This window comes from Coccidioides immitis (assembly GCF_000149335.2).
Source record: "Coccidioides immitis RS genomic scaffold supercont3.5, whole genome shotgun sequence".
Taxonomy (NCBI): Eukaryota; Fungi; Ascomycota; class Eurotiomycetes; order Onygenales; family Onygenaceae; genus Coccidioides; species Coccidioides immitis.
Genome location: NW_004504307.1, coordinates 2187166 through 2196454, shown reverse-complemented (window position 1 = coordinate 2196454; position 9289 = coordinate 2187166). Strand labels below are relative to the sequence as shown.

Below are 9289 nucleotides of genomic sequence, written 5' to 3'. Positions count from 1 at the left end.
TGGATCTCCCCTGCTTCAACTTTTTGGTGGACGCGGCGTGTTTACACCATGCAGGTCACGGGACTCGGGCCGTCAGGGGGTGTGGTTAAATTAGAGGCCCGGCTTCGCTAGTCCAATTACAGCTTAGTGGATCCTGAAACGTGGTTCGTGGTTCCGTGAGTTGATGACTAATGACGTGGCTCCCTTTATTTTGAACCATTCCCTTGCTCTTCAAAAACGATTTGCTGTACGGAGAACGCGGAGTACTCCGTACGGATATGGTGTACAGAGCATGAACTGACGGAGCCGACATCCGTACCTTTTTGTTAAAGAAAAAGAAAAATAAAAGAAAAAGAAAAGGGAAAAGCTCATTTCCATTCAATAACTACTCCGTAGGATAGCCTTTATTCGTTTCCAGCTTCGCTTTGACCTGCCTGGCAATTACATCCATATATCTCCCGGAATCTGAATGGCGGCAAGCCCTCAAGTTTCGAAAGAGCTGCCTCGCTCGCCTTCAGCTTAGCATAACGAGACGAAGAGGCTACGCCCTCAGCCACTACTTCATCATGCACGATAACAGCTGCAAGCACCCGCGTGCCTGGCCCATCAACATATGGCACTTCGCCAGCTTTCAAGCAGTAATTTGAACAGCCAAAGTCGATGGCCAGCCTGTTATGTAGATACGTCTGCAATATTGTTAGCCTGGATTCCACGTCTCTTTGAGCCCAGAAACTTAACCGTTGGGTGTTTGTTTGCGTAGGTGTCGTAAATGGTCATGTCTTCGAAATGCTTCTTGAGGAATTTCTGGAAGAATTCCTCGACTACCTCAAAGCTGAAGCCTGAGTCAATAAATATTGCGCCAATATACGCTTCTACCATGTCTGGAAGGCACTATAGAACCGGTTAGACTCTGATTTGCTCCCAAGGAGCTCGACGAATTATGGAAGCGGCGTACCTTCGGCGGGTCGCTCGTCAATGTCCACGCATCAGGGGGGTCACCACTTTCTAGCTCTGCTGCTTCAATTTCCTCCACATAATTGGTAATTTGCGACTGAAGCGAGGTGGAAAAGTGGTTGAGATGAGAATGGAGTCCAAGTCTCACTGCAACAGAGCCAAGAAACTTGTTTGACACCATCGCCATCTGGATACATTGTTAGGACATGGCTGAAACGGTGGCAGGGTTGAGGGCCTTACTTTATGCTCTGTGAGCCATTGAGGATCTTTATCTGGATGTTTATGATAAATGTGCTCGACACAGGCCATATCAAGCAAGGCGTCACCGAGGAATTCCAACCTTTGATAACAGGGAACTCTCGCCCACGCACTAGGGTATGAAGGGTGCGTAAAGGCAGACCGTAGGAGCTTTGGATATTTAAAATCGTAACCCAATTTCTTTTTAACTTGAGCTGCTAAGTCAAGTTCTGCGGCATCCACGACAGCTGTTTGATACTTAGGAATTGAGTAGAGCCGAGAGTATTGCTCCCAATTCAAAACGTTATGATCATCGCTACTGACGAGAGCAGTCACCGCTTTAACTGCGATGTCAAAGCGGTGATTCTTGCTGGCTAACAGGCAGCATGCCCCAATCAGAGCTTCACAAACGTCGGCAATAGTTTTATCTGCAAGGGCATGCTTATTCTCGGTAGCACCTTTACTCTGCCCTTTACCCTGCAGCAAGGTCAGGCCTCCTGGATACCAACCTCTCCTATTCCCAAGTCAGTATGTAAGCTACATGGTTCGGGCAAATGGGTATATACCTGGAGAAACTTTGACTTCGTATAAATGCATAAAGCTTGAACCGTACTGCAGTTTTGAAAAGGTTCTGGTTACAGACCAAACACATTCGCTTGACGTGAAAATCATACTCGTCGTTATCTGGATTCATTGCAAATAACGAGATCGAAGTTGCCATTTTCAAAAAGCAATCACCAAGAAATTCTAATCGTTCGTAGTTTTTGCCCATTCCCCTCTGAAAATGAATCTGTTGGGCTCGATGTTCATCGGTGTTATCTGAGTCCTTAGTCAAAGCCTCAAGTGCGAGCTCCGGAGAAATGGGTAGATCCAATTCCTGGCAAGCTTCTAAAGCAATAAGATACGATTCAATACGACTGATTATCGCCGGAAATGCGAAAGCAAAGGCGGCAACTGAAGCTGGTATCTTTCAAGTGTGTCAACCATTTATAGTAGCTCCCGCATCCCAATTTAAACTTACCGCCGAAATCGTTAGAGGCTCAAGACAAATATAATAGTCTCCTTCTTTTATTTTTTCCTTGTTAGTCCGCTTATCCAAAAGATTTCTGCGTAACTGAATTATCTCCGCCTTAATAACGGGTTGGGTCCAGTCGCAATTTTCCAGGAACTTCTTTCTGGCATTTTTAAACAGACTAAGACAGTAGTCCATTATATTGCCCATATGTCGTCGCCGTGCCATTGAAGAGGGCGGAGGGTCCGAGGGTCGAAGACTTGGATCAATTCCGTGTGTGAAGTAGCGGTACCTGCCATCCCATCTGTCATAAACAAATCGATTGGCAAAGAATGCCGCCGAGTTACTTGAGGACCAGGGAATCTCCGGGTTATCAAAAACAAACTGAAGAATCCCCCAGTCCAGAAGATCGCGTGATGCCGAAGAGGAGATATCGCAGCTTAGATTCAAAGGCGCAAGCCAATACGTCATCATTCCTACATCTCGATCATAGACCTTATGAAATATATCCTGAAATATCCGAAGCGTAAAGGTAGTAAGGACCTCCAGGTCATGGCTCGATACTTGGAAACCAGAGCTTATTGAGCTGCAAATAACGTCGCACTCAATATCATCCTCCAGATATAATGGAAATTCTGGAAAATGTGGCAATTTCTCTCGAGTTAAGAGAACCAGTGGATGATACTCCCTGTGCAAGAGTCTTCGCGGGCGAAAACCAAGAACCACGATATTGAGGGAGGTAGGTATGATTCCACGAGAAGTTTCCCACAATTTTGGTTTAACCTTCATATCATATTGATTGCTTTTCTTAGAGGAGATTGCCAGGCGCGCATTTCTCATGGCCGGTAAGCGTTTATGGTATGTGGACACAAAATGATCGTCAAGGAGCCCGTGCTTTCGGAGCAACAAGCATGTTTCAAAAGCGGCAGATTGTTTGGCAATTAGTTTCTTCGAGGCGGGTTTCCCAACTATACCACGTATTGGTGATTTCTCTGGAAGGACAACCTCACAGACAAACGCGTTTTTTGTGAACCGGTGGTAATAGCTCACTACTGTTGAGGTCTCCTTTTCGTATTGCTGAAAATAATGTCAGAGCTTAAGCAACCGAGCAAATAAGGAGGCCTTACCAGGGAGTTAGCAAAATGGGCTAGAACAACCAGGGAAGAACTGTAAGTTAACTTTGCTCCAGTAGTTTGGACAGTGTAGGATTTCCGATTTCGATCACTCTCGTAGAGTGCGTCTACATCATCGGAATTTAGAATGCGATCCTTTGGGAGAGAGATACAGAACCGCTTCATAATTTCCTGTTTTTGCGTGTGATGATTAGGCATGTCTAGGCAAGAATTTTAGGGGAGTTCTTACTTCTGAAGATTGAAGATGATTCACACTTTCTCTGTGAACAAAATTATCTCGCTCCACCAAGTGAGCAAACTAACAGGAGGATCAGCAAAGGTCAAAATCCTGTGACGCAACAGCCCTACCGTTGAATTCATGTGTCTTGCTCGCCCCCGACTCTGGATGTATTGAGTAAGGGTTGACGCAAGGTCAAATCTGCCAACTTGAGTTGAAGAGAAATCCATTAAGTAGCGGCGGGACATGCATACCTGACTATAAGGTTGCAGTCCGGAATATCAAGGCCTTCCTCCGCAACAGAAGTTGCAAACTTCGGCATTGTTAATGGGAATACGCAGTAAATACATCGGCAGTCTTACCAAGCAATTCACCTCTCCTTTTCTAAATGAAACCACTGCCAAAACCTGCTGCCGGAACGATATATTCATGCCGCCAGAGGCATCTGACCGCACCCCTATTAATACTCCTGGCCGAAGATGCTTGGTTCCAATCCTAGAAAAAAGATCGCATAGAATCCTGGCAGTGTGTCGCTGCTCTGTGAAAACGATGCACTTGGTATCCGTGTGTCTCTCAAAATATTTCAAGAGCTCATGATGCAATCTCCGGACTTTGGGGCTGAGAAGTTCAGGTCGAACCGCAGGATCTCCAAATTTATGGGAACGTATTATTTCACTTGCTTCGCGAATACGTTGGATTTCGGCTTCGGGTCTCACAATTTTAGCTATTGGTAGATTGCCCATGGCAGTTCGAGCTGCACGCCCTTCCAGCTTTGGCAATGATTCCTCGGTCAATGCATATGACCAAACCCAATCGGCGCACCAGGCCCCCAGATTTGACGAGGCCTTGAGAGAAAATGTGAAAAGCTTTTCGAGTGCACGTAGATCCCCAAAACGGGAACGTAGTTCTTTGTAAAGTCGCGTTTCAAATGGTTGATCAAGTCGATCATAGCTCCAGACCTCCTCGTTAGGTCGCGGAACACTCTGCCGTAGGAGAGAAAGATTGGACGCCGTCGCTATTTGGCTATTCAACAGTGTCTCAAGGTTTCTATTTTGGGTTAGCATTTTCGAATCACGCGTCTGGAGAATGTCGCGGATAACCTTGCAGCTTTTACCACATCCATTTTGGCATCGACGGGTGATGCTGTCATGCCAAATATTTTCGGCCTTTTAGCGTTTCCATCCTTCAAGTAGAAGTCCTTGACAATCCTATGAGGGCTATCAGCTCTGTATTACCACACATACATTGAGCTTTACCTTGCATAGGGGTGATCTTTCTTTGCATTATGAGCTTCGTCGAAGATCAGCAAGTTGATGTTTTCCATTTTAACAAAAGCATGGAGTAGACACTGATATAGCACTTCAGCAGTGCAAACAATGACCATATTTTTAGCAAGATGTCTTTCCCATGTCTCTCCATTCCACAAGTCCGTTTCCATGGCACCGCAAAATTTATCGACCCTTTGATTGATGTTATTCTGAAGCACTGCAGCTTGTTGGAAAACAAGCGTTACACTATCGACCTACAAGAGAGATTAGCTGGGGAAAGAGTGTTCCGAAAAGATTATATCAAACCAAAAAAAAAGACACTCGATGAGGTTTCTCAGCACTTCGGTCGATCAGCTCTTGCTCAATTATGTGCTTAAGAAGCAACACTGCTATCAACGTCTTCCCAGAGCCTACGCAGAATCAGACTTCCATCGCCAGCCCGTCCGTTAAATTCAATGAGGATAGGAGACAAGATGTAAAGAATGGAGACGCCAATAATACCGGTATCTAGGACAGCAATGATATTGTCCTTCTTTGCCTTTTCGAACAATTCTACCTGATACTCTCGTGGATCATGTATCACGGAGGCAAAGTCTTGCTTTGCAAGGAGATTCGACATAGACAATTCATCGTCCTTCGTCGCTTTGATTACTTCCTTGATATCTTCTGCCGTGATTTCTTCTGCCCGCGCTGATAATCTATACCATAACCCTGTTAGAGAAAGAGGAGGTGAGTGTACTTTTGGGAGGTCAACCAACAGCTCCTTGAATCGCAAGTTTTGCTTCCGGCGAATACTGGGTTCGTCGGCGTTGTTTGGATGGGTATGTTCATCTTCGCTGTCTGATTCTGCAGGCTCGGACGGTCCAGCTGGATCGGGCACAACGGAGTCGTTGGGTTCATCGTTTATCCTCTGCGGCTCCTCCATTTTGCAATCTGAGGTTCCCGTTTAACAAGCCCTATGGTTTGAAGAATTGGCAAGACAGCAATGAATGGAAGTAGAGTTTTTAGGGGAGTTCAGCTTGGTAGAAAAAAGCTGGTTCTTTGATATCACCTTGCAATCTAAACTTGCATCGCAAATCTGTGACCACTGTACTGGATGGAAAGGCCAGTTGATAATTTCTTCGGAATGACTGAAGTGAAGGGTAATCAAAGCAGCCTTAGGCTGAAAGAAAGATAAGGGAGTTTCTTTTGACCAAGGGTTGGCCAAAACAGCTACCCCGCTGTTCCATTCGTGTAAACAGAGGGAACAAGAGAAGAGGGTGTATGGCAAGTGAGGATGAAGATTTCAATTCACCTAGCAATGACCCTTAGATGCATGGCATACAAAGGGTTGACGGCAAGTGCCTGGCTCTTTTCTGTTTGTTGGTTGCTTATTTCAATCAAAAAGTGGTCCTTGGACCAGAGATGAATGTCAAAGAAGGCATGCAGGTTCGTACACCATGTGTTCTGCTGAGCTGGCAGACACCCAGAGCCAATCGGAGGCAGCAGGAATACACATTGAGAGACCTTCCTGATGTGTTGAGCAAGACCTCACTGATATATCCTTTCTATGAACACGTCTACACCTGGTCAGCATGTATCAGTGAATCTTAAAACATGCAAGCTCAAGATGCTTGGAATGGCGGTGGGTCCTGACCATGAATGAAACATTTATTGCCCACATTTTAGTTGCGGCTTGCTTAGGAACTAGTTCCATCACAAGCTCCGACGAGTGTACATACATACCTACCACACTACTCCGTACTCTGTACCCTGTACACTTATCAACATCAAGTTTGGCAACTAACTCGGGGCACTCTTCAGCTATTGCACAACCAGCCCACGATGGACGAGGAACCTAGGAGTCTGCAGGCTCTCTTTACTTCCGCCAAGTCTCAAAAAAAGGCATTGGAAACTGCTACCGACATCAACGACCCCTCTAATGGAGACCAGCTCAATTCCACAATTCAGGCGTTTGAATCCTGCCAGAAACTAATCCATAAGCTCTCCATATTTAGCCCAAATGAGTCTCTGGAAGACATCGCCACCGCCGATTTGCAGTACGATTCCTTTTAATCTTGGGTCGCATATTCCAATCTAACCCGCAGCGCAATCTTAGGTACCTCTCCGTTGGCTACCTTTTCGCTGAACTGCTCCAACGATCACAATATGCAGATCGCCTGAAGAATGTTCAACGCACTCGTGAAGAGTATGAAAGTTTTCTGGAGTTGCTGGATCAGTATGGAATCCTATCTCAATCATATAAGAACCTCTACGAACAATACGTCGAATCTCCGGACTCATTCAGTCTTGCTCCGTCGAACGATTTTGCTGCCCGACGACAAGTTAAAATTGATCGATTTCGCGAAGAAAAGGAGTTAAAACAGAAAATTGAGGTATAAACCTCGAAATGGCCAACGATAGGGTACAATTAAACGATCTACTAACTTCTACACTTTCATGTTATTAGTATCTCTCCCAAAATCAGAAGTCGATAGACCACGATGATGAGATTGTGAGACAGCTATATCTAGCAGAAATAAACCTCTACACACACCACACCTTTCAATCTTTGGACATGCTGTCGCAGGAACTATCTATGCTGAAACTTGCGGCAAAAGCTGCCTCAGAGCGTCCATCCCAAACCCCGGAGGACTCAAGGACACCTGGTACAAGCAGCGCTCCAGGCTATTCGGAGCGACTCGATGTTGGCCTTTCTTCGGGTAGTCGTGGAGGAAGAGGCCCTCTTCTTAGCAAGGGTGGTGTTCCCCTTCAACCTTTCGTCCTAACGAGTCGAAGGGCAGAACTTCAGAGAGGAGTTTTTCGGCCTGGTCACAATTTGCCGACAATGACAATAGAAGAATACTTGGAAGAAGAGCGAAAGAGAGGAGGAATTATCGAAGGTGGGGGTGAACAATCTGGCGCGCCGAAAGAAATTGACGAAGATGACATGAAGAAGGCCGACGAAGAAACGATGAAGGCACGAGCGTGGGATGAATTCAAAGAGGAAAACCCAAGAGGTTCCGGCAACACCTTAAACAAAGGCTAAATAGGAATGCATCATTATTTCCTCTACAATGCTGTTGACCTTTTGTGTCAATCCTTCACTGTCTGACGAGTGTTCCGAGGGACAAGATTATGCCGAAGTTATCTCGCACGGCCGGATCGGGAAATTCTCGCTTTTCAACTCTGGCCATCTTTTTAAAACGAGATCTAAGAGACCTTGGCCGAGAATTTCATACCCCTGTCAACTATAACGTTAGCAGATAAAAGGCATCCGCACAACGTCACTTGCAAAAACCTGCCTTTTCGCCCAGATGGAGGCCGTCAGTGAAATAACCGCGTCCAAATCGTTTCGACCCCGGCATGCCACAGCCTGGTAATATATCTTCGAGATCAAGTTTGTGGAAGATATCACCTGGGTCGCCGTCGCCGTCGTCTAGACACGCAGCCTTGGTGATAATAGTCCAGAAGTCTAAAAGTGCCACTCGTTCCGCCCTTTCCTGAAACTCATGCCCAATTTCGACAATTTTCTTCGCAAATTTTCTTTTCGATTCCCAAGTCCTGTAGCCTCGACCCTTGGCAGCCACATGCCACAAAGCGTCGGCAACCGAGGGGATATCCAAGTCGCTTTCCGAGCCCTCTTTTGGAGGAGGAGGTACGTTGACCGGTGGTGGTGAAATCAAAATGACTTTAGTGCCCTTTGTAGCAGGATGATTAAGGATGCTATTGACATAGTGTCGGATATGTTCTTCGTATTCTTCTATGGGAACGTATGTGCCGGCACCATCTAAACAGGCGTCATTAGCTCCAAGAAATATCGTTATAAAGAGCGGCGCGGGTGAGCCACGCTCCTTTGCCTTGTCAAGGATTCGTTCCTTGAAGATTCTGCGAAGCGACCTTGTCGTTTGTCTTCTCCAACCACGATCAGCAAATTCATTTTTCCTCTATTTCTCTATTTGTAAGGGTAATAGGTGCATAGAGCGTACCCGGCATATCCTATTTCAAACTATATCAGCGGGTGAACTCCACCATGGGCCTTCATGAACCCAACAATGGTAATTACCTTCATTGACAACCTCAACCCGGTCTTTGTAATACTGTTCTAATCTCCACCCAAACCCCGAATCCAATTCCGAACACCCCCATTCCGTTAGAGAATCGCCAAAGAGGTAGACTCGCGGATAATCATCTGGAGCTTGGCTGTCGCGGAGATGATCGATGGATCTGAACATTATCAACAATCAACAGAGTTTCGACTTAGCTGTCAAGCCTGGTCTTAAGCTTGAGGGGTATTTTGGGGATGTGAAGCGGAGCCGCGAAAGGGACTTGGGATGTGAACAATGTATCCGGAAGATTTGAAAGTATCAACGGCCACTATATCCTTGGGTGTTGTGGTTCTGGGTTTTCCCAAGGCAAAGCAGCTTTAGGTCGATAGGCAGCCGTGGAGCGATTTAGCCAATAATACACACACCCGCAGCTTCCATGCTACCTGGGCTGACGAGCAACA

At 46.1% G+C, this 9289-nt stretch overlaps 3 protein-coding genes across 4 annotated transcripts; 1 reads left to right on the top strand and 2 right to left on the bottom strand.

Moving 5' to 3' along the window:
• Positions 1-333: 333 nt before the first annotated feature.
• Positions 334-6416, bottom strand: CIMG_13589 (dicer-like protein 1). Its single transcript, XM_001239560.2, has 17 exons — positions 6237-6416; positions 5559-6169; positions 5302-5498; positions 5107-5210; positions 4789-5054; positions 4633-4740; positions 3895-4579; positions 3787-3845; positions 3664-3733; positions 3545-3613; positions 3310-3486; positions 2192-3259; positions 1737-2137; positions 1174-1684; positions 935-1120; positions 718-870; positions 334-665 (listed from the first exon to the last, which is right to left on the bottom strand). The coding sequence occupies exons 2-17, from the start codon at positions 5723-5725 to the stop codon at positions 384-386; spliced, it is 4503 nt and encodes a 1500-aa protein (XP_001239561.2). The 5' UTR covers positions 5726-6169; positions 6237-6416; the 3' UTR covers positions 334-383.
• Positions 6417-6536: 120 nt separating this feature from the next.
• CIMG_09181 (TOR signaling pathway regulator) lies at positions 6537-7854 on the top strand. Its single transcript, XM_001239559.2, has 3 exons — positions 6537-6839; positions 6899-7175; positions 7250-7854. The coding sequence occupies exons 1-3, from the start codon at positions 6625-6627 to the stop codon at positions 7826-7828; spliced, it is 1071 nt and encodes a 356-aa protein (XP_001239560.2). The 5' UTR covers positions 6537-6624; the 3' UTR covers positions 7829-7854.
• CIMG_09180 lies at positions 7667-9156 on the bottom strand. 2 transcript variants are annotated; one of them, XM_004444814.1, is made up of 4 exons: positions 8846-9156; positions 8769-8778; positions 8085-8691; positions 7667-8023 (listed from the first exon to the last, which is right to left on the bottom strand). In XM_004444814.1, the coding sequence occupies exons 1-4, from the start codon at positions 9012-9014 to the stop codon at positions 7916-7918; spliced, it is 894 nt and encodes a 297-aa protein (XP_004444871.1). In that variant the 5' UTR covers positions 9015-9156; the 3' UTR covers positions 7667-7915. The 2 variants fall into 2 exon arrangements, with proteins under 2 accessions (XP_004444871.1, XP_004444872.1); XM_004444815.1 differs by having other exon boundaries at positions 7667-8691.
• Positions 9157-9289: the final 133 nt, after the last annotated feature.

Excerpts from the sequence above, each read along its gene's own strand:
- CIMG_13589 (XM_001239560.2), bottom strand. The coding sequence starts at position 5,725 with ATGGAGGAGCCGCAGAGGATAAACGATGAACCCAACGACTCCGTTGTG. Across the intron at positions 5,211-5,301 it reads CATTGCTGTCCTAGATACCG|GCTCTGGGAAGACGTTGATA; the intron begins GTATTATTGGCG and ends GATTCTGCGTAG. Across the intron at positions 3,614-3,663 it reads CAAGACACATGAATTCAACG|TTTGCTCACTTGGTGGAGCG; the intron begins GTAGGGCTGTTG and ends TCCTCCTGTTAG.
- CIMG_09181 (XM_001239559.2), top strand. The coding sequence starts at position 6,625 with ATGGACGAGGAACCTAGGAGTCTGCAGGCTCTCTTTACTTCCGCCAAG. Across the intron at positions 6,840-6,898 it reads ATCGCCACCGCCGATTTGCA|GTACCTCTCCGTTGGCTACC; the intron begins GTACGATTCCTT and ends GCGCAATCTTAG. Across the intron at positions 7,176-7,249 it reads AGTTAAAACAGAAAATTGAG|TATCTCTCCCAAAATCAGAA; the intron begins GTATAAACCTCG and ends TCATGTTATTAG.
- CIMG_09180 (XM_004444814.1), bottom strand. The coding sequence starts at position 9,014 with ATGTTCAGATCCATCGATCATCTCCGCGACAGCCAAGCTCCAGATGAT. Across the intron at positions 8,024-8,084 it reads GCCTCCATCTGGGCGAAAAG|GGGTATGAAATTCTCGGCCA; the intron begins GCAGGTTTTTGC and ends TATAGTTGACAG.